Here is a 25,269-nt window from a genome sequence, read left to right on the forward strand (position 1 = left end):
AACTGAATGAACATTTTTGCATTGTGCTCATTTAAAGATGTAGTTTGTATTGTTTTGACAGGACTCATGCTGGGTTAGTCAAAATACTTTTTTTTGCAGGAGTATTCAATGTAAAGAATGCAACTTATTTTTATATTTCTTCCTCAAAATTCCACTCTATTCATCAAAATTCAAGAAACCAAGCTTGCGTTAATAATTAACACATCTTGTCAATGTGATGTATAATAGAATGGAGTGCAAACTAGAGTTGCCACTTTTAGGTGACTGTTGAGGGAAATCAAAACCCACACATATGCACTTTGACTAAGAAACTTTATTGTCCATAAGACATGCCATTTACTTCACACCATAAAACCATATGATCCTTTCAAAGTCATTAGTTGAATAAAAAAGCCTTTTCAATACTGAAGAAACAAGACTTTATATTTATTTCCAAATCTACTGTATTCAGCTTTGTATCCATCAACTGATCATGTACTCCCCACAAGCTTTCCACATTTTAGTCAAACTATAAATGCTTTCCATTCACCCTTAACCATATGAATAACAAAACATAAGAGAACATTGTGAGAGAATAACATTTTATTGATATGGCATCACACTCAGTAAAGCAGGAAGGTTTAAGAACAGAATTGTGCATCAGAAAGTCAATGAGGTAAATGGTAATGTATCCAAGCCCAGGGGGAGCCTTTTGTCTGTGCAACCAGCTTGTACATCTCAGCAAGACATCATTGTGCTCAACTGTATCTCTCTATACTAACAAAACCTGCAAGGCTCCCCAAAACTGTAGTGTGTGAGGTATTGTGAAATTAACCATACTGTTGTCCAATAAACCTGAGGTAACTATGCTGTTTTTCAGAATGTGACAAAAAGAAAATCATGAAACAATACTGGAAAAAACTGTTCATGGGTATTTCCAGTAAATCAATGTATTCATTTTCCATTCCCACTACTTCAGAATTTTGAAACTTAAGCGGTAAAATAATATATTATAAAAATGTTTATAAAATAGCAGCACACTCAGTGAAACAATACAGCCAAGTACTGTTAATGTGAATAAGAATGAAACAAATCATAGCTTTTCATAGCAGCGCAAAATAAAGATTCGTACTCCATTTTCTACCCTCATCAACCCCAGTCAGGCTGTGTCAATTCAGCAAAACTCTATTTCCCCCAGATACTTTCTTTAATCCTACCTCTCTCAAATCCCTAGTTCAACATTTCAATCAATAGCTTAATTTTGCAAATTTCAGACTGTTACAAAACATGTGCAAATAAACACTGCCCCCAACTCTTTACCATTCATGCCCAACGATGGAGCAGAAAAATTCAAGTAGACTGAATACAAATTCTCAAATAACAACAAGTTGTGAACCATGGTACTTGCTGCTTCTTGCACCAGCAATGATTCTCATCCAAAATGTCCAAGGCTCGGCATCCCTGTGGCACAAAGATCCTTCTGTGACACTGAAAACATATGAAGTTACTAAAGATCTGTGGAATGTTGCAACCCAAACTGGAATGTCTTCCATACAAAATGTTTCTTTTTCCAGCAACACGATAATATAATACACCAGAAACTGGGAAACAAAAACAAGTCAATTTCATAAACCATTTCATTCATCCCTAGGGAAATATATTCAAAGTGCTTTTCAAATGAAATGGTTTACAACAATGCTAACTGTGGGCCAATTTCTGCACCAAAAAAAAAGTTTGGAAGTTTTGCCTCTTTAACAAGTTGTATGCCTCTTTTCAAGTGGAAGGATATAGTTTGGTTTCTCTGCTTTCCACACAGAATGCTAGGTGGAATCAAAGTTGAAATCTGAGACCAATAAAGATGATCAAGATTCTTGCAATCTGGACAATGTAGTGTAATGCAGAGTGCAGTGGCAGTGTAATCAGCTGACTGGCTATTGGAACAGGAGTTCCCTAGACACATTCAAATTTGGCCCACAGTTAGAGGAGCGGCTAACAATGCTGCTGTGTAGAATGAACCATTTCTGAAGGCAGAACCAGAACAGTTAGAGACACATTGTTGTGGGGCAGAGCGGGGGGTGAGGGGTGGAATGGAGGAAGAAATAGAGAAAAATTAGGACCAGGTGCATTATTGGGGGGTGGGGGGGGGGTGCATGGGTAAGTACTGATAGATGTGGCAGAAATAAATGAAGACACAGACAGACATAGAGAAACACGAGTATCATACTACAGTAGTGACAATAGGAAGAAACAGATATGATGAGAAAATGTACACAGCACAGCCATGACATAGACTTTCAAGTTGGTTTAAATAGGAACCTTCCACATATGCATTCATTAATTAAGGTCAAACAAATCCACAGAACAGCAATCCCGCCCATAACCAAACTTCACTCAAGTTCAATATGTTAAGGCAGTATTGCAATCCATCCACACTGAAGATGGTTCACTCACAAAAGAGAAGACTATTTTCCAGCAACCCTCCCCACCTCACTCAGGCTATTGCTTTGCAATCTAAATTGAGCCACAATTTTTCATATATTGAAGAGGGTGCATGCACCATAAAATAGAACAGTAAATATCTAATCATGTAACCCCACATACACAGGCCTGCATTTAGCTAGCTATTTTTATGCTTCTTAAGCATGTTCATTGTCAATAATAAAACAGCAATTATGCAAACAAATAAAGGTGGGATTCCCTTCTGCAGAACACCATAGGCACCATAGTTTTAATATCAGTTTTGTTTTCTAAAAGAAGCTTTAGATAGTTTCTATGTAGGAGCATTTTTAAAAAGGAAAAACAAAAAAAAATCTTCCTAAAGGGAAGATCACACATAGCCTTTTCCACTCCTGTAGCCTCACAGATTTACATTTCTCACATCTGTGGGTGTGCTTGCCTGGTCCAGTTCATCCACCCTCTTTGAATGGTCCTGCTCAGTCGGTCTCAGGTTGTTGACCAGCAATGATTCGATCTGTTCCTGGCAAGCTTTCAGACAATCCTATTAAGAAACGATGAACCATATCATAGGCATAATTTTGAGGCATAGCTAAATCTCTCAACTTGAATTATTCTGTTGTCAAATGAGAAGTTATCTGTCCTGCAACCCACATTCTCTTTCACTGTAGGTTGTCATTTTATTTGTTTAACAATGAATTAACGTGCAATTGCAACACAGAATAAAATTTGAACTACTTGATTAAAGAAATATTACTGCAACATGATAAACCCTGGAACTTAAATTTTACAAATTAAAGAAAACTTAGTCACGGTTTCTGTATTTTTAACATTCAATTAAATACATAGGAACCACATTTTCCAACTGTTTTAATACAAAAAACTATTAAAACAGTACATCCAGAATCAAATATTGGCAGCCACTTTACAAAACTGATTAGAACATTAGACAGTGATACTAAAGATGCAGTTATTAGCCATCTTCACCACTAACAAATCATAATTAATTTCCTTTCACAAACTTTTGATTTGCAATATCATAAATTGTGTCACCATACATTTTATTTTGTTGAAGTATAACTGTCTGATCTTACTTTATGGATAACTCTAGACTGCCTTCAGTGGGAAAACCAAAGCTTCTCAATCAAAGTCAACGTTCTGGTCTAACCTCTTTCTCAATTTCCCTCTCAAGCAATCCCCAGTTTAAATGAAGCCATACAAAAAGCATTGGAGCTGGAGTCTGGAGAGAATTGTGCATGGACCGGCATATAGAACAGTTGTAACAAATTGGTCATTCGTTTTACACCCTAACGTTTATTTCTTCACTGCAAAGAAACGGAATACCAGCCATGCCATACAAAGAGAAATAAAGGCAGCTCCTTCTTTATATCTCAACTTGCTTCCAATTTTATGCTCTTGGTATTGTGTTCCACTCAAACTCCAAATTTTATTCATCATTATCCAGCTTCAGTTCTCCAATAACTTGAAAATTTCCAATTTCCAAAAACTTAAAAATCTTGTCCAAAACTCAACTATTCACATCCATCAAAGGCTAGGACATTGCTTACCCACAGTACCTCATTGTATGAACTCCAATTAAACAAAATTCTCAAAACTTTAAAGTTCCCTAATGCCTCATTGTTTAGCTCCAATTCCTTTATGCATTAGCTTTTAATATATCTACCCTCCATTTCCTTAGACATTTTTGGAAGAGTCATCAAGCATTTCCACCACACTTGTCTCAACTCTCTTCCCTAAATCTCTGACACAAGCTGAATTTTCAATTCATGGTCAAGGAGACCAAAGTCCGGATAATTTCTGATTGGAGCCTACACAGCTGATGTGGTGTGATTTAAAATGCAAGAAAAAGCCTGAACCTGAAGTAAGATTAGCACTCAATCAGCAACACCAGGAATAACCTGGAGAAAAATCCCAGTGATAGAAGGCCCTGTGGTAAAGTGAATGGCAGCTATTACTAGACTTCCCATTCACAAACTATGGAGCAGGAAAGATCACTAAGGAGGCATGGTGGCCTGGGCAAGCATTGACCAGGCAGTTGCACACTTCCTGGATGGCTTCCTCAGGTTTTAACAAACAATGTCAGAGGAGAGGTGCTATTCCCGCCATCCAGAAGAATTCACCACGGATAAAGACACTCAATTCAGCAGGAGAGTCATTAAAATTCAGAGTGACATGACCTTGATAGTTACAAGTAAGGGTCTACTGCAACTGGAGCTGAGGCATCTCAGATTAGTAAGCACGGAGTCTAAATATTAGATGTCAATTACCTGCAGGAGGTGCACCTTTTAAGTACTGGCATTGTTATTTTGGATGTTGCTGATTCTTAGTTGCTACACGTGACAACTTGGGTTGGAAGCAGCTTCTTCTCCTGTGCTCTGCTCCTCTGGTCTCCTCCAGTACATACAGTTCCCTTGTCAGAAGTTCCTCACTATTCTACCAAAGTTCATATGAAGCTCGTTCTCAGTTCATTCCATCACCTGCTGCTTGTTCATTCACCACAGCTTTCTTGGGTATCCTCTACTAAACTGATACATGATGCCAGTAGTCCCTTTCAGGAGCAGCACTATTTAGATTAAAATAGATGCACAGCATGGAAACAGACCCTTCGGTCCAACTTGTCCATGTTGACCAGTTTTTCTACATTAATCTAGTCCCATTTGTCAAACTTTCGCCCATATCACTCTAAATCCTTCTTACATACCCATCCAGATGCCTTTTAAATGTAATTGTACAGCTTCCACCACTTTCTTTGGCAGTTCATTCCATAAATGCCTCAGCATGAAAATGTGCCCCTTAGGTCCCTTTTAAATCTTTCCCCTCTCACGTTAAACCAATACACTCTCATTTCGGACTCTCCTACCCTGGGGAAGGGATCTTGACTATTCACCCTATCCATGCCCCTCATGATTTTATAAACTTGTCCCCTCAAAGTTGGAAAGGTAACCCTCAGCCTCTGACGCTCCAGGGAAAATAACCCCAACATATTCAGCTTCTCCCTATAGCTCAAACCCTCCAATCCTGGCAACATCCTGGTAAATCTTTTCTGAACCCTTTCAAGTTTTACAATCTTTCGTGTTCACAAATATAAGCCTCTCAACATTGTAGTGGAAGTTCTGTGCCACTAGTTGAGTCATTGAATACAAGTCTCCATTCCTCCCATATGTTGACTAACACATCCATTATTCCAGAAAAAACTGCAAATGCTGTAAATTAAGAACAAAAACAGAGATTGCTTGAAAAGCTCCCCACGTCTGGCAGTATCTGTGAAGAGAAATCAAGGTTAATGTTTCTGGTCCAGTGACCCTTGCTCAGAATATTAATTTTGATTTCTCTTCACAATGCTGCCATACCTGTTGAGTTTTCCCAGCAACCTGTTTTTGCACCATTATTCCTCCTACTGTGTTCATTACAGCCACAATGACATGTACCAGAGCCTATGTTTTGCTGCATCTCCCAAAGAGTGACAGAGATTTTCAGACTCAATCAATCTTAATTTGCAATAAGCTTAACCAGTTAACTGGAGACACATGGATTGCCAAATCCCAATCCCTTTTGGAAATCATGTTTTCTACGAGTGCTGGAATTCAACTAAAAGTATGATCTTACATACATATCTACATCCGAATGCACCCTCTCAGGCTTTTAAAATTCCAGCCACACATCCATTAAATATATATCTACCAAAATGTTTACTACACTATATACTCTGAATTGTAGAAATGCAGCATTTTACAGAATTCAAGTTACTCTGAACTACAGGTTAAGAAAAAGTTTTTTTCACTGGATTCCAGAGAACTGCTTCAGTTCAGCTGTCTCATATAAAAAAGGTAGTTTTTTTTCATCCTACACTTGGTCTCTGGGAACTATGCACTGCAGGCTTTGAACAAGTATGCTCAGGAACTAACATAACCAAAACTTCTGGGTATAGCTCATTGATAATTTCAATGCCAGTTTTCAGTTTGGGTTGAAATAGAGGAGAGAAGATGCTGTGAAATTGGCACAGCTGCAGTTACAAATTAAAGGCAAACTGATTTATTACTGCAACAAGAAGAAAAGAGTCAGGAAATCACTGCAGTTGCTGAAGAATGGTGCAATGTCTACACAGAGTCTCTCCATTCACTGCTGCAGCTGCTCCTTCTAAAATGGAAAAAAGAATTACCCTGCTTGGCGCTGAAGGGCTTCCTCCTCAGATAAGTTATACAGGCTGCATCACAAGTTAATAGAAAGCAGAAGTACTGTGTCTCAAAGAACAGGGTGTAGGTGAAAGAAGTGCCAACACTAAATAAATGGGCAAACACATGCACTAAGTGTTATAGCTTAACATCAGCAAATGCAAAGCAACCAGAAGCATTCTAGCTCTTTCCATCTTCCACATGCACATCACACAGCAACAGAATTACTAGGCTGAACAAAAGCTCTTCCTCTCAGTTGCAAATCGATGACATCTTTCTTTCCAAGATAATTGTCCAGTTGAAATCCTAGTCACTTCCTAATTTTCATAGAAAAAAATGTCAGTGGATTAGATGGTAGCATTATTACCCCAGAAGGTTGGAGGTTTTAAAACCCACTCCAGGATTACAAAATTCTAAGCAGATATTCCACTGCACTACTCAAAGTGCTGCTCTGTCAGAGATGCTGTTTCTCGAAAAGAGATATTAAACTAAAGTCCTATCCATACTCAAGTTTTCTTTTCATTCGTTCTTGGAATATGGGTGTTTGTTACTGACTGGGTTAGCACCTGTTGCCCACCTTTTATTGCCCTTTTGCTGATTTTGAGCCCTTGTTCTAAATGACTTGGTCACTGGAAAGATCTGTTGTTAGTATGAATTTACATACACACTGTACTTGTAATTGAGCATGCTTTTTAAAAAATCTATAAGCATGACAGATGAACACAAACGTTTACATACAGCAACTGCAATAGGCACAATCTAGTGTTAGAATACAGATGGATTATATTTCTGAAACAAAATTAAACTGACATAAGATCTGTGTATTTGCTCTGCCATCATGAAATAGCTGATCAGGTTGTAGGATTGTAGGCATGAAGCTAAGTCCCTGATTTCAAATTGTCAGAAGACAACAGTCAATGCAAGAGAACCTCAAGAGAAAGAAGGATTTCTCAAAATGTGTATGCTACAAATCTGATTTCAAACTTTGATTTAGGAAAACTGGTCCTTGCTGCATGGAGACTGCTTTAAATTCCTGGCTTTTAAAAGACTTTACAGAATAATCACATGGTCCTGTTCACAACCTGGTACATTTGTGTTCTTCTATTCAAATCTCAACTTTACAATGCACCCTAAAAGACAGTGAATTATTAGTGGCCATTTACAGCTGTGGAAAATAGCTGATTACTAGGATCAAAAGAATACAGGAAATTATATTCTGGCAGTGGGACATGGTATTCTTCTTAACAACACTAAAACTTAGGAACCTATTATTCTTACTGATTAAACTAAAGAGGGAACAAGGAGTGAAAGACTAGTGCAAATTTCTAGAACAGATAACGGGTTATTGAAGATTTTATTAAATAATCTGCCAAGAGTACTAAATGCTTTTGATATAGGGAAAGGATTTTTCAATTGATGGATGAATTTGGATAGGAAAATTTTTAAAAAGTACATTTGCCTTCAAATAGCAGTTACAAATTAACTGACTGTCCTAACCACCAGGAGTTTTGACAAACATCTATCTGACTGAACACAAAACTGAACTTTGGCCTCAGATATCAGAAGTTATTCTTCATAAATAAAACCAAACTTAACATAACACCTTTCAAGGTGAAAGCCATCACAACAGATTTTACATAAAAGGATCCATGTGACCTCTTAAAATCTGCCTATGCTAAAAGTAGTTCAGTTCCATGTCACAATTTACTTAAATGGTGAATTTAAATGTTGAAAGGTGTTATTCAAATCTTTTAGCAGTAAGGTGATTATTGTCCAAACTGTAACAAGCATAAAAGGCAATCTAAAATCCTTAAGTAATTAGTAACAGAATTTATGATAACGATGTATAAAAAAAAATGTGGTTACTTCAACACAAACTATTTACAACTATTCTTGGATATACTTTAAAACTGGCAGCATCCTCTGTAAATCCTGCTTTGCATTGTGGGGGATGTGATGCAACAGCACAATTATTTCAGATAGCTGCATCACCCCACTCTTACTCCACATGCAAAGCACTTTGAATTAGAAGCTGAATGATGCTAATAGCTGCCAAATCAACCAACTACAAGTAGGAAACGATCTCATTCTTCCATTCATTTCAGTCAATCCTGGCTACTGTTTTCTCGCATACTAAGTACAGTCTGCAAACAAACAAAGCACGAGGAGGAAGTAAATCCTGTCATATGCTTCCAAACCACAAGTACTAAGCAGTACAAAGAGTGGATAAACCTTTAGTTTGCCAAAATGTATTAGATGATCCCATCTTAAAGACACTTCTATCCTGATGGAGATATACAGTTGTTTTTACTAAGCATTTATATCAAAGAGCTTACATAGATCCAATATGTAAGCACTTAAGCAAACTGATTATCCACTTTGGGAGGGGATAAAGCATAGGCAAAGAAAGTGAAAATATGAAGATACACTGATCAGCAAGTCTTGCCCCTGAACCCATTGAGTCAGACATAGTCCTAAATTGCAGGCCACTGTTAGTTCAAAGACACAACTTCACAGGCTTTAACATAAATAAATTCAGCTCTTCATTTGCTGATATTTGTTTTGTTCAGCTTCAAGCTAATGCAATGCCAGAACCTAACTCATAAGCACAGCACGGGAAATCAGGATCGAGAATATTCTTGTCCCTGTGCTGCTACTACTAATTGCCTCAAAAGAGAAAGCGCAGAAATCCTGCCCCAAAAGGATTACTTTGTAAACTTCAGACCACGGCCAGGGTGTCTGGCAAAGTTTCAACAATTCCAATGGGTACCCCATCACAATAGATTCTACATGGCATGGTTTTCAGATTCGCATTGTACTTAGTGGGTCAACATGAGGCAAAGCTGTTTCCACACATCCATGTTACTTTTTTATGTTCTAACCAGAAAAGATTAATCAAATCAATTTAGTTATCTGAACTAAAATGGAAGACAGCAGTAGTATTAATATGGTTGTAATAATTCAGAGGCCCAAGCTGGGGGCATGGGCTCAAACTCCAATGTGGTAGCTAGCGGAATTTAAATTCAATAAAATCTACAAGTGAAAGTTAATCTCTGATAGTGACCATGGTATCTATGGTGTTTGTAAAAACACCTACAGGTGAACCAGATGGAAGGAAATGTGCAATTTTCACTTGATCTGGCCCACATGATTCTAGAGAAGAACGCCTCATCTTCCGCCTCGGAACACTTCAACCCCAGGACATCAATGTGGACTTCAACAGTTTCCTCATTTCCCCTTCCCCCACCTCACCCTAGTTACAAACTTCCAGCTCAGCACTGTCCCCATGACTTGTCCGGACTTGTTCGACCTGCTTATCTCCTTTTCCACCTACCCACTCCACCCTCTCCTCCCTGACCTATCACCTTTATCCCCTCCCCCACTCACCTATTGTACTCTATGCTACTTTCTCCCCACCCCCACCCTCCTCTAGCTTATCTCTCCACGCTTCAGGCTCTCTGCCTTTATTCCTGATGAAGGGCTCTTGCCCGAAACGTCGATTTTGCTGCTCCTTGGATGCTGCCTGAACTGCTGTGCTCTTCCAGCACCACTAATCCAGAATCTGGTTTCCAGCATCTGCAGTCATTGTTTTTACCTACGAAGTAGTGACTGTTAATTGTCCGTTGAAGTAACCTAATAAGACACGCAGTTCAACAGACATAAGGATTAGCCTACAATTCTTGTCTTGCCAGCATTACCCACATACCAAAAAAATGAAAAAAAAGCCTGGCATTGTACAGTCAACTGCAATTTACAATGGCAAGAGTGGGTCAGTCAGTAACATTTTCATGCCTGAGTCACAAAATTCCAGGTTCAAGAAAGAACCCACCTCAGAGCTTAAGCACCAAAACCAAGGTTAATCTTCTAACACTGACAGCATTGCACTGCTGAAGGTGCTGTCTTTCAAATAAGAAAATAAACTAAAGTTCCATCTACCTGTTTGATGATGCCAAAGTTCTCACAGCATCAATTTGAAGAGCAGGGGAGTTAGCCCGATTATCCTGGCTAATACAGATCTCTTAACCGACATCATAAAAACAGATTATCTTCTTACGTTGCTGTTTTTGGGAGGTGAGATGCACAAATTAGCTGCCACATTTGCTACATTGCAACAGTAACTATCTCAAGTATTTCATTAGCTGTAAACTGATTTCAGATATTTTGTAGTTGTGCAAAGCATCATATTTATGCATGTCTTTTCTTCTACTTAGAATGTAGGTGATATTAATGCAGTAAAATTCCCCATTGAGATGTTGTTGGATTTGGAGCTAGTGTTGGATTTTGGCATTCACTAATTGTAAAACCAAGTCAATTACAATTGTAGTTGGTATTTGAGAGGGGTAACCTAAAATATCTTTTGTTAAAAGATCAATTCCAGTCAAAAGTACATTTTCACAAGTCTCTTAGAATTTGGTTTCTCATAAGTACAGAAGAAATGACACTCTCTCTAAGCAGTGGTTTACACAATCACCTGGGGACACCGGCTCATTTTGGGTTGTCTCTTGTTCTCTTCTGCTGACTCAAGTAATCCTGGTGTCTCCTCTAGTTTGCACATACACTAAATATCACTGTTTATTAATATGCACATATGGTAGTGACTAATCAGGCAGCCTGGACTCTAATGGGGTCGCAAATGCATGAATAGCACATGATCAAACTCAAGTTAGCAAAATACCCTACTCTTAATCCCAGATTGGTTTCTTTGGAAGTAATGAACTGAGGGGTCTTGTGATGGTCGTTGCGTCAAATCCAACCTGTTCCAGAGATCTATGATAATATCACTGAATAGGTTATTTAGAAAATGTCAAAACTTATGGCAGTTTTAATGATCCTGCTTCCTATCTCCCAATTTGTTCCTCGAAATGTCCATTTGTTTATAAGATCTTCCTTATTCCTTTGAGATAGAGCCCTTACCTAAACACTTGTTCCCAGCATCTGCAGTCCTTGGTTTTACCTAGCTCAGTCACAGATATTTGTTACTTATTTGAGTTTACCTACTGTGTTACAAAGTGCACACAAGCAATTTATAAGAATAGAATTATCAATGAATAGACACTGCAGTTCAAATGCTTTAAATCTAATGGACGAACTACCATCTCCCAAACAAGTTAAAATTGCTTCCTTATGCATTGGGAGTTCGAAGAATCATACACATTCTATTCTTACTTATCATAAAATGTTTGCATTTGCCATTCAGGTCATCACGTCTGTTCCATGTCTAAGCAACAACAACAGAGTTGGTCCCTTTCCTCAAGCTCTACAAATTCTCTCCCTTTATATGTTAATCAATTCTCCTTCAAAAGACTCAATTAGATTTACCTCCATCATACTCCAAATCCAAATATAAAGAGGTTAGCATGATATTATTGATTCTGAGTCATTCATCTTAAATCAGTTCCTCTAGTTTTAAACATTTCCAGCAATGAACTCAGTTTCCATCTCCTCCATCTCGACCACTACAACTTTGAATACTGCTATCAAATGTCCCATCAACCATCTACTCTTAAGTGAGCAAACCCAGCTTCTCCATCATACTGAACTGAAGTCCCAATCTCTGGAACTACTCTTGTACCTTTTTTGCACAGTAAAACCTTCAAGTCCTTTAAATTGTGGCACTTGAAACTGGATAGAATATTCCAGTTGAGGTTGAGCCAGCACAAAGTTTCATCATTACTTTCTTGTCTACATCACTTATAAAACTAAAGATTGCATATAACGTTTTGAACACAACCTTTAGAATTATACTCTTCAGTTTGTTCTTCTTACAAAAAACTGTCCCACTTCAGTTTCACCTAACTGCTCGCATTGGTGAGACCATATTGCTAATATTTTATGCAGTATTTTAAGAAAGGGTGTATTTTTAAAAAGGATGCATTGGACAAAGTTCAGAGGTGGTCTACTAGATTTATACCTGGAATGAACAGGTTGTCTTATGGAGGAAGGGTTGGTCACACTGGACTTATTTTCACTAAATTTAGAAGAGTGAGGGGTGACATGATTGAAATATGCAAATTCCTGAACAGTCTTAAAGTGAATATAGAAAGGATCTTTCCTTTTGTGGGCAAATCCAGAACTAGCAGATACAATTAGGGGGTCACCCTGTTATTATAGAAGATTCTTCTAGCAGATGCACGACTTTGGAACACACTGCCTCAGAAGGCTTTTAAAGGAGGTAGATTGATTCCTTTGCCCAACAAGGATCTACAGCCATCAAAGCTAGATAAGAATATGGAAATGAATTACTAACAGATCAGTCAAGATGTTATTGAATGGAAGAATATTTCCAAAAGTCCAAATATCCTGTTACTGCTCCTAATTTATGTTTATATGTTCATTCCATTATCCTTTTTAAGTACTATCTTTGTGTTTCTGGCAAAGTTTAAAGTTGTGCCCTGCATATCCCAAGTCTACATTATTAATATGAATCATGAAAATCAGCAGCCCTAGTAATGTTTAAGTCAATGTAGTCTTTTTTTTTTAAATATACACATCTTACATCAAATGATTTCCTACATATTTCATGCTATTACTTTACATCAGTAATTGCATCTAATTTGCATATAATCCATTCCAAAGTCCTCGATAAAAACTGCATGTACAAAAACCTAATCACAATGTCCTGATATTTGCAGCTGGCACTTACAAGGCCCTAGCTGGCAAATTTGACTTAAATCACTTGCCATCAAGTTATCATGAAGGTTCTGTAGACAGTTCGATAGCAGTATGTTTTTATAACAAGTGACTAAAATTCAAAGTGGAGAAACTCAGCAGATCTAACTGTATCTGCGACTATAGCATGAATCGCAAAAGAATTAGTATGCAAGAACAGCAAATAATTAGGAAAGTTAACAGAACGCTACCACATCTGGAATACAATGCGATGTCTTTGTTATGCAATTTAAAGAAGAATGTATGGAGCAGTTCAGAGAAGATTTACTAGATTAATGCTTGGAATGGACAAGTTGACTCAAAAAAAGTTGGACAGACTAAGCTTGTACCCAGAATTTAGATCAGTAAAAAGCAACCTGATTGAAAGCTATAAGATCACGATGGGTCTCGATAAGTAGAGGAAGAGAGAACGTTCCTTTTTATAGGAGAATGCAGAACTAAGTGTCACTGTTTTAAAATTAAGAGTCACCATTTACAATAGAGGTCATGCAAATTTCCTATGAGAACCATATGTTTTTGGAACTCATTTTCTAAGGATCTGGATGCATAGTCCTTGAATATGTTTAAGGCAAAGGTAGATAGATTCTTGTTAAGCAAGAGTTGAAAGATAATCCAAAGTAGGTGGGAGTGGATTTTAGGTTACAATCAGATCAGCATGATCTTTTGAATGGCAGAACAGATTCAAGAGGCTGAATGGTCCACTCCCGCTCCATACACTCATATTCCGCTCTCTAGCATCTTCACTACTTCGCTTTTAGTTGAGTGAGAAGTGTTAAAGGATGGTTGTACAGATCCTCAGAAATAACTCTTTACTGCATAAAAAATTTATTCTTAGGGCATGTTTTAAATCTTTTCCAACTTGGATCACAATTGATTAAAAGTTGTAGACAATAAAAAGAATACTTAAAGCAAGTGTCTTTCTCAACAAAATTTAGAACTATAATATCAAAAACTTGTAACTTCTGAATTAAGAACCAATTAATTAAGTTGGCTCAACAGAAGTGCATCTGATGTGTGTCACCAGCACAGGGTTAGTAGATTCACTGCCTGTCTTCTTGCTCAACCAGTAAAAATATCCCAGCATTTTGCTACAGTTTGGTGATTAATCATCAAGAATCAGCCTTCAGGCAAAGAACTCAAGAAAAATTCCTGAATACACAAAAGCCACTCCAACAATGGCAATAAAAAAATGAAACGTATATTTATTCACATTTCATGCTTCACAACTGTAAGCACACACTGTTGCTTTTAGACAGCACCTCTATTTTGGACAGGAAAATGCTAAACGTAGAGTACCATGTCTGGAAAATAATGTAATGTTAAAGCTTTGGCAAGACTGCAGAAATCTAAAGAAACACTGTGATCATCTACCCTGCCAAAATATGGCTATGATTTGCAAGCAGCAAATTACATGGAAACTGACAAAGCGTGTAGCTGCTTCTCTTTAAAATTTGTTTGCTGTTACTAATTAGTTACGGTAAAAACAGATACTAAAATAATGCGGAGACCTTGAAAGTACAATTGGATTTTATTTCTCCCTGATTCTCAAATGGACTTTGAGCTGATGTAATAAGTTGAATCACAGCCATCTTCTGTGCATTATCTTTTCCACACACTATCTTCCAGTTGAACAGTTCACATGAAAATCAGGAGCACCACAACGTCAACATTTTCAGAAATGTAAATTCTAAAAAAAAATGATTGTAGCTAGTCCTGAGTTTCACAAGTTTAAACTATTACAAATTTAACCCACTCAAAATCAGTTTTTAAGCACTGAGTTTCTACAATTCAATGATAGCAGAATTCCATGCTTGCAGTCCAAATGAGCTGAGACTAAATAACTTGTGATCTTAATCACAACAGCATCGCTACCTGAGACATGCACATTTTTAGTTTCTAAATCAACTTCAACTAGCAACTCAAGTGGTTGAATTTTTATACTTTAAATGATACAAAAGGTACCATGAACATGCAATGCTACTAAGCCAGAATACCCACATTCATGTAGTAGGAGTCAAGCCCCAGTTATTCCTGAGGATAATACTTTGCAAAATCCTTCCAATGTAATGGATTAAGTTATTCACGATTTGGGCAGCACGGTAGCTCAGTGGTTAGCACTGCTGCTTCACAGCACTAGGGTCCCAGGTTCAATTCTCACCTCGGGTGACTGTCTGTGTGGAGTTTGCACTTTCTCCCAGTGTCTGCGTGGGTTTCCTCAGGGTGCTCTGGTTTCCTCCCACAGTCCAAAGATGTGCATGTTAGGTGAATTGGCCATGCTAAATTGCCCATACTGTTAGGTGCATTAGTCAGAGGTGAATGTAGGGGAATGGGTCTAGGTCGGTTGCTCTTCGGAGGGTCGATGTGGACTTGTTGGGCCGAAGGGCCTGTTTCTACACTGTAGGGAATCTAATCTAATCTAAAGTTCACATCTATACTTCTATCTCACTTTCCTAAAGCTTTAGTCATTTAAAGAAATCTTCCCAAAGAGTTTAAATCGAACAATACCCTAAAACATTAGTATACATTAGTTGCACCGAGAGCAAATTAACTCTAGAAGGATTTGCAACTAAGATTGAAAATACTTTACAGACAAGATATTAGTTGCCAATCACCTGTGAGTGTTTTCTCACTAGTGTAACAGGATACTCACCACATCTGTGTGTATGATCTTGGCCAGGTGATCTGTCAGGTTATAACTTGAAAGTGAACTATCACCAACATCCAGCTGAAGTCCACATATTGCTGCCCCAACACTTCCAGTCGCTATCATTGATGGCGGATACATGGCAAACTTAAAATCTGTGGGGACAGGCACAGTAAAGTAAGTTTAAAAACTGGATATGTTCTCAAATAGTAATTTTTACACTAAATTTCCAGAACACAGCACTCCCACCACAAATATTAAACTACATATGAACAGAATGATCCAAAAACAACTCAATTATTATAAAATTATGGCCCACTTTTCAATGAAATGATATCACAGAAATATACTGATCATGAATGACTGAATAAAAAGCCAGTGTCCCTGCCAACCAACATTGCTGTAGGTCTGCTCCTACATATGGTCACATGAACATATTTTACTGCCCAATAACCTTGCAAATTCCTTTAATGTCACCCACAATGCAAATGAGACAGCTAGCAAATGGCTGGAGGCCCAGAGTGACTAATGCCTAGGTTGCAAAAGACTTGCAAAGCTTCTATCTCCCCTCTTCTTTTCCTCTGTAAGAAGCACCATAAACTTGGCTATCAAAGCTCCACATGTCCCCTCTTTGTTGTTCAACAGGCAGTGATTTACATCAGTAGCTCCTATTTTTAGCATATTAATTAACTACTGCAACTGTTTGAGGCAAGTGTCTCCAACTGGAGAGTGTGGCATCAATGTTTGAAACCATCCCCTCATCTTTGCCTTTGAAAATCATGGAAATGACCCTCCTCCTGTTATGAATTCAAGCTGACATACTCACAAAGGGACTGTGGGGTTGGGGCAGGGCACCAATTTCACACATGTAGCTTGCCAGCTCACCCAACCAAGCTAGCAAGGAAGGGATTTTTAAAAACAATGTCAAAAGGATGGTATCATTGTGGGTCACTTAGAACGGTGCTAGGATAAAAGAATAATTATGGAATGATTGAAATAAAACAAACTATAGGGACTCTCCTAAAATATTAATGTTCTTGTGAATACAAATTTTCTAGCCACTATGTACATTGATTAAAAACTTCAAGCTACAGTTCTATTGTTTACTTTCCAATACACAATGAAATGCAAAAACCATTAAACTGATCATATGTGTACTCCAATTCAGGTGTCACGTATCAACCTGCATTGAAATTGAATTGATAATTTGGGCTATCCAGAAACTCCCCTCATATCCAAAAGGCATTTTCAGACAAATCAGAACACCTGTAAGCCAACTGATCTTAGTTCTAAGACATGACATTGCATTGTAAATTCTGAACTGCAAATCAAAAATTAAGATCTGAATAACTTTAACTAGGCCTTCTGACTTTAAAGTTTCCATTGAATAATATGCGCTGTCACATTTCTTTAAAACACATGATTTGAATTACCATCGCACCAGGAAATCCCATTAAAAATGCATCAGTGCACTGAAGACGTGAAACAATTGCACACTAGGTGCTTCTCTGCTAACAATTCTAATTCAGTACACTACAATCTCAGGCGACTGACTGTGTGGAGTTTGCACGTTCTCCACGTGTCTGCGTGGGTTTCCTCCGGGTGCTCCGGTTTCCTCCCACAATCCAAAGATGTGCAGGCTAGGTGAATTGGCCATGCTAAATTGCCCGTAGTGTTAGGTAAGGGGTAAATGTAGGGGTATGGGTGGGTTGCGCTTCGGCGGGGCGGTGTGCACTTGTTGGGCCGAAGCGCCTGTTTCCACATTGTTAGTAATGTAATCTAATCCATTCTGCAAATTTGCCTGACAAACTAACTAACCAAATGACATTTTTTCTACCATAAAAATGCAAGTACTGTTCTTGCTCATCATCTATCACCAAGAGTTTAATTAATGATTAATTCAACTTTATGGAAAGTTGCTACGTTCACTTTCATTGTCAGTTGGCCTACACAACTACTTCTAATTATAAATAATTGAACAATATTTTGGGACATAGGAATGGAAGAGACATTAAGTAAAAGCAAGTAGTCCTTTTGAAAGACCCACCAGTTTATACAAAGCTCTGTCATGACAGTAGAAATGTACTTTGTGCAAATGATACAGTATTTCTTTCAAAATAAGACACTACACAATTTAAAACAAAGCTAACAGTGGTCATAAAGAAAAATTTAAAGCACAACCTCATGCCCCAGTTCTTGCTGTAATACTTCCAAATGGCATTATATCAAATGTGGGGAAAAAAAGATACTCAGCTGTTGAAGATAACTTACCCAACAGTGACCAGAATATTAATGGCTGATCTAACTAATTAAGTTCTATAACAAGATGGTTTTGATCCACAGCTTAAAACAATTAACCTCACTAGCATCCGCAGAGACAGCTCCACCAGAGAACTTTTTAAAAACGAAGGATTGCTGTTCTTTTTAAAGAGCAAGCTACCAGCTCTTCATGTAAATGCTGTTTACACTACTGTTTGCTCAACCAATCAGCGAAGTTTAGTGGCAGACGATCTGGTGCCACAAGTGTGTACAAGAGGAGATTCAGTTGGCAACAAGTAGCTTACATGTAGATTAGTGACCAATGTCAACAATAAATGCCTTCCAACAAATGAAATTACCTCCCAGCTAGTTGAACAGTTTGTGGGTATGAACGGTATAACCAAACGCTTTGGACTTCCAAAGGAGGTAGTGTCCGTTTATTTCTCACCAATTTTACCTCCATTCATTAAATGCATCTTTTATTTTTCTGTCTGCATGTGCGAAACAGAAATTTTATTGAGCGGAAGTAGAGTTTTACAAGTAAATTTATAGGTCAACAGCTCAAAGTTGTATATCTATAAAAAGAATCAAGTAATATTTCTAGTTAAGTCCAGAAACTCAGCCAATTCTATTAACTGGGGTCTAAAAAAGCAGGTAAATTGAGGAATTTTGCACACTATGATAAAATCTTTAACGTTCCTGATAAATCCAGGAATGGCAGAGCTCGTTTTCCAGTGTACTATCCCAGTGAGGCAACACAGAGCAGACCCAACAATGCCCAATTTGTGTCTTTGAGGCGGTGTTTTAGAAATGAATATTTATCCAATCAAAAATTTCCTCTTTATATTGCATAATTGCACAACTGCATCACAATTCTATCAAACAGACTTCTCTTGATTAATGAAGCATATAGCACTTTTTAGGCTTCTTGGCAAAATAGATGATTATGCTTATTTATCAGCAATTCAAAACAAATTCCATAACTTTCCAAAAAATCCTCAAATGCTACCCTTGCATTATATTTTAGAAGCTGGCGAAAACACAATTAAAATAATATTCTGTTCTGTCAGCTTGCTTCCAACACCAAGTAATGGGTAGATGGGGGGTAGAAGGGAGAGAGAACATTGGGAGGGAGAAAGGGATGTACCTGTTCCAAGCATCAACAATAGAAACTAATTTTTTTTTTCAAAATTTCCACCAAGGTAAAAGCAACAGATTTGCATGCTGCTCTGACTTATTTTCTGGACTGTTTGTAAATATGACACAATCTACTTAAACACTTTCGATAGTCACAATCATTAGCTTTTGATTTGTCCAAGATTAATTGAAAAAATGCTCTAGAAACTCCAAGTATTTCAATAAAACTAGCAAAATATACTGCTTTTCCAAACCAGATGGTCTAAGTACTATCCTTTATCTATACATATCTTTTTGTGAGATTTACTAGCATAACAAATTTTTTTCATCTTAAATTTCTCAGCATCATTCAGACAATAACTGACAGGTTGCTTTAAGACTAAATTATCAATGTTAAATCCACGTACAGGGACCCAGCTGATGTAAGCAGATCACTCTACACATCCTCCATTGTCAGTTATTCTAGCAGTCTTTGCTTTCTTTATTGCATTGTACTTAACAAAAGATATGGCATCCCATTCTGTAGTGTTTTAGCCACCTTTAGAACTATGTTTTTATCAAATTGGCACTTTTTGAAGAATGATTTCTTAATGTTTTTGCTTTAAGACTATTCTAAATACTAGTCTCATGTATTATTAAGATGATCCTTATATGAGGTCCATGTTTTTAATTTTGGGTGTTTAAAACATGAGGACTGAAATGAGAACGTGTATTCTTTAAAAAAAAAAGACTTTTAAGGGTGGTTGCAGTTTTGAAAAGTAAGCAACCCTGACACCCACAAAGAACCATCTCAACAAGCAATAATTGCAGTTTAAGTTGTGGATTTGGACCAAGGGAATTTACCAATGCAGCTTTTGCTGACACCAAGTTAAGTGGTGTATGGATGAGTGACCAGTCATCGATGACAAGATATTTTTGGCTGTCAGAACATGTAATTAGTTGTCTAGTGACTGACAAGCGAGAACAAGCTGCAGTAGGAGAGGGAGAAAATTGTTCAGTTCTTCCCCAGTTCAGAAGCAGTCTGCCTGTTATTACAGTTAAAACTCATTGTAAACCTGAAGAAAAGCAGTTCCTCTTTCCTGGAACTGTTGTTGTACCATGTCACAGAATTTTTAATAAGAGAACCAGCTACCTTGCATCTCTCACCAACCAGTGGAAGCAACGAGAGAAAGACAACTGATACTATATGCTGGCCAACAGAACAGTTACAAAAATCATCTCAACAACAGTACACAAGAGCATAGTCTATGGAACTGTCTTTGCATTCTGTCCACAATCTTAATAACTTACTGGTGCACATGCACACATATGAGAGAGCGAGTGAGAATGAGAGACAGACAGAGGGAGTGAGTGAGGGAAGTGTATAAAAGGGATTAGAGTTTTATTTACACTAATAATTTATAACTGTTAACTTGTAACTGAAGTCTAATTATGTGTAGTAAAATCGTTCTTGATTACTACAGAAATCTGGTCTGTGCTTTCCATCAATCTGGGTCTGAAGGTTAGGTAAATTGGGAACTTCATGTACTTCATAAAACTTTTGTAGTGACTCTGGGAATAGCAGAGCTCAATTTCCAGCACATTATCCCATTGAGTCACAACAAATCATTTAAAAAAATCACATTTTTCAAGATTTAAGTGAACTCAGTGAAGCCGTAATTTAATATTACTATTTACAGGTTTTGTTAATTAATTCACAAACTACATTTCTAATGGAAATTATCCATGTAAATCTATTGCCCTCCAGTCATAGCCACCCCCACCCCCGACAAAAGAACCTACAGCCCTTATATTGGCAGGATAGTAGAACCAGTGATACATGATTTCAGTTTCCTCTATACATGCAGACAGAATTGGAATGTACAGAAACTGACAGGATTCCAAGCTGACAATATTTTTTAACATATAATAGATGAATACATAAAAGAAATAATGAAAACTGATTAAAAGTTCCATTGTAAAAATAATCTCCACCAAATATTAATAAAGATCAATAGAAAAACAAAATAATGTAGATACAAAAAGCCTTATTTAAAAAACCAAAGGAAAATGGAAATAATCAACAGAACTGGCAGCATCAGTGGAGAGAAAATTAGTATTATGCCTCAGGTCTGTGACCTTCCATCATGGCACCATACAATACTGTGGCAATTAATACAAACCCATTTTGACGCGGCAGTAGAATCTCAAATCTTCGAATTTTCCTTTATACATTCAAAACACAATCAAAGCCAAAGCAAGGTTCAGTCTACTTCACTTCTGAATTTCCCCATTCTCCCATCAACGTATTCTCAACCATTGGCCTTAAACAAAACCAGCTCCAAATGTTAGATCACTCATACCTGTGGCACAAAGAGCAATAAAGGTCTGTGCATGCTTTCGGATGAGGTGCAGCTTGTCTTCAGAAAGCAGCAGCTTCTTCAGAATGTGTTCAATGAAGTCATGTGGAGTTACAGCTGCAAGATTCCACTTCAACTTTCCTAAAACGATCAACTCCCACTCCTAACAAAAAGGAAAAATGTTAAATGCAGTACAAAAATGAACAATTGAAAGAAAAAAAAATATTTTTAAAAACTGCTACTTCAAACAATTCACCAGCTACACCATTTTTTTATGGCAAAGCACAACTAGCACCTATTCAGAGTGAACTTTTGAATATATACCTCTAGAGGGAGCCACTGACCCTGCATGGAAAGAAGAAACTAAACCAAAAGCCTTTCATTAAAAAGAAAGGATAGTTCAAACAAGCCACCCGCCACACCAATTTTTTTTGTAATGGTGAAAGCACAACTAGCACTTATTCATGGTAAATGTTTGAACATCTATCTCTAGAGGGAGCTACTGACAGTGATTTATAGTATTCACTGTTGGAAAGGCCATACTATACTTACCACTGAACTTCAAATACAAAACTCACCCTATTAACATTATCTACTAAGCACTGACACCAAAAGTGGCTTAAATGATTGTTCCTAAACAAAGAGTACATCTACATCATGTTTTATTCATGTTTTTATTTTAATTTGTAGACTTCAGCTCACCCATCCTTGTTTGATGTCAAAAATCACAACACTGGGATATAGCGGGGGTTCCAAAAGTTTGTTGGATTATAACCCGGTGTTGTGCGATTTTTTGACTTTTCATACCCCAATCCAACAAGAGCACCTCCAAATCACGGTATTCATGTTTGAGACATTTTATCTACATTTATACCAGAGAAACAACTTTGTAACAGTAGCAATTTAACTGGAACCACCCCCTGTCTCACAAATGTCAAAGAACAGAACAAAAAGTGCTACTTATGTCGTAACTGTTCTGAATTTTTTCTGTATTGTGAATGAAGTACTAGAACATAGAAGAATACAGCGCAGTACAGACCCTTCGGCCCTCGATGTTGCGCCGATCCAAGCCCACCTAACCTACACTAGCCCACTATCCTCCATATGCCTATCCAATGCCCGCTTAAATGCCCATAATGAGGGAGAGTCCACCACTGCTACTGGCAGGGCATTCCATGAACTCATGACTCGCTGAGTAAAGAACCTACCCCTAACATCTGTCCTATACCTACCCCCCCCTTAATTTAAAGCTATGCCCCCTTGTAATAGCTGACTCCATACGTGGAAAAAGATTCTCACTGTCGACCCAAACTAAACCCCTAATCATCTTGTACACCTCCATCAAGTCACCCCTATACCTTCTTTTCTCCAATGAAAACAACCCCAAGTGCCTCAGCCTTTCCTCATACGATCTTTCTACCATACCAGGCAACATCCTGGTAAACCTCCTCTGCACCCGTTCCAGTGCCTCCACATCCTTCCTATAGTATGGCGACCAAAACTGCACACAATACTCCAGATGCGGCCGCACCAGAGTCTAAGACAACTGCAAGATGACCTCAGTACTCCGGAACTCAATTCCTCTACCAATAAAAGCCAGTTCGCCATATGCCTGCTTCACCGCACTATTTACCTGGGTGGCAACTTTTAAAGATCTGTGTACATGGACACCAAGATCCCTCTGCTCATCCACACTACCAAATATCCGACCATTAGCCCAGTCCCCCATCTTTTTGTTACTCTTACCAAAGTGAATCACCTCACACTTAGCTACATTGAACTCCATTTGCCACCTTTCTGCCCAGTTCTGCAGCTTATCTATATCCCGCTGTAACCTGCCACATCCTTCCTCACTGTCTACAACTCCTCCCACTTTCATATCATCCACAAACTTGCTCATCCAACCTTCTAACCCCTCCTCCAGGTCATTTATAAAAATGACAAACAGCAATGGTCCCAAAACAGATCCTTGCGGAACACCGCTAGTGACGGCACTCCAAGATGAACCTTTGCCATCAACTAGTACCCTCTGTCTTCTTCCAGCCAGCCAACTCCCAATCCAAACCTCCAACTCACCCTCAATGCCATACCTCCATATTTTTTGCAGTAGTCTACCATGGGGAACCTTATCAAACGAGGAGAAAGTGAGGTCTGCAGATGCTGGAGATCAAAGTTGAAACTTTATTGCTGGAACAGCACAGCAGGTCAGGCAGCATCCAGGGAACAGGAGATTCGACGTTTCGGGCACAGGCCCTTCTTCAGGAATGAACCTTATCAAACGCCTTATCCATATACACCACATCTAACACTTTCCCCTCGCCCACCTCCTTAGTCACCTTCTCAAAGAATTCAATAAGGTTTGTGAGGCACGACCTGCCCTTCACAAAACCCAATTGATTCATCCCAACTGTGGATGTATTTTTAAGACCCGAATGATTTTTGCAACTGAACACCAAATTTCGTAGAAAGCAGACATGGTAAAAGTTTACAATTCTGTTGGAAGTTTAACTTATAGAATCACTACAGTGCAGATAAGAGTCCTATCGACCCAGCGAGCCCACACCAATCCTTAGAACAGCACTCCACTCCCCCAAACCCCATAACCTCATAACCTCATACTCACCATGGTTAATCTACCTAGCCTACACATTCTGACACTACAGGGCAATTTACCACAATCAATCCACCTAAACTTTGAATTGTTGGAGGAAACCCAGGCAGACATCAGAAGAATATGTAAAGTCACCCAACGCTGGAATCGAACTTGGGTCCCTGGCACTGTGACACAGCATTACTAACCATGTGCTCCCTCCTAAAGTACAAGTCAGCCTCATTAGCATTTTTGTATCAATGTAAGTTTTGCACAGAAAGCTGAAGATAGATTACTAAATTACCAAAAGTTCATGTAGTCTGATAGAGTTGTCAGTATATAGGCAAAGTTTTTCCACTGTCAAAGGAATATTTTCTTTGAACTTTGATGCAAGGAACAGACACACAGCTCCAAGTAGCTGCAGGTGGCTTTTGGTAATTGGTACAATCGATAAGAATCTGTCCAGGTAATTCATTGCCAAAGGAAAGACTTCCTCCTCACACCTCTGCTCTTCACAGACCTAAGGGGGGAGAAATGGCTAAAAATGAGGAACAATGAGGTTGTAGAAAGTAGTGAATGAGGCCTTGGCACCATCTATGATGCGCCACATGCCTCCAGGTCATTGAGCAAGAAACAAATTAAAGGGGACATGGGGGGGGGGGGAAGGAAAGGAAAGGAAAGGGGACGGCGGGGTGAAGGAAAGGGGACGGGGGGGGGGGGGGGGAAGAGGGGGGGGAGGAAAGGGGACGGGGGGGGGGGGGAGGGGGGGGAGGAAAGGGGACGGGGGGGTGGGGGGGGGAGGAAAGGGGGGGGGGGGAGGAAGGGGGGGGGGGAGGGACGGGGGGGGGGGAGGAAAGGGGGGGGGGGGGGGAGGAAAGGGGACGGGGGGGGGGGAGGAAAGGGGACGGGGGGGGAGGAGGGGGGGGGGGGGGAGGAAAGGGGACGGGGGGGGGGGGGGGGGGAGGAAAGGGGACGGGGGGGGGGGGGGGAGGAAAGGGGACAGGG

At 38.8% G+C, this 25,269-nt stretch overlaps 1 protein-coding gene across 1 annotated transcript in view; it reads right to left on the reverse strand.

Annotated features, from left to right (window-relative positions):
- Positions 1-295: 295 nt before the first annotated feature.
- LOC122561684 (G1/S-specific cyclin-D2) overlaps positions 296-25,269 on the reverse strand; it is a 34,995-nt gene continuing 10,021 nt past the window's right edge. Inside the window, exons 2-6 of the mRNA XM_043713680.2 lie at positions 24,569-24,784; positions 21,678-21,837; positions 15,946-16,094; positions 2,876-2,977; positions 296-1,467 (exon numbers count right to left, since the gene is read on the reverse strand). Of these exons, the coding sequence (XP_043569615.2) occupies positions 1,330-1,467; positions 2,876-2,977; positions 15,946-16,094; positions 21,678-21,837; positions 24,569-24,784 (765 nt within the window). The 3' untranslated portion in view covers positions 296-1,329. The remainder of the gene's footprint in view (positions 1,468-2,875; positions 2,978-15,945; positions 16,095-21,677; positions 21,838-24,568; positions 24,785-25,269) is intronic.

This window comes from Chiloscyllium plagiosum, unplaced genomic scaffold (assembly GCF_037043375.1).
Source record: "Chiloscyllium plagiosum isolate Xiang-an unplaced genomic scaffold, Cpla_swu_hap1 HiC_scaffold_23, whole genome shotgun sequence".
NCBI classification, from domain to species: Eukaryota; Metazoa; Chordata; class Chondrichthyes; order Orectolobiformes; family Hemiscylliidae; genus Chiloscyllium; species Chiloscyllium plagiosum.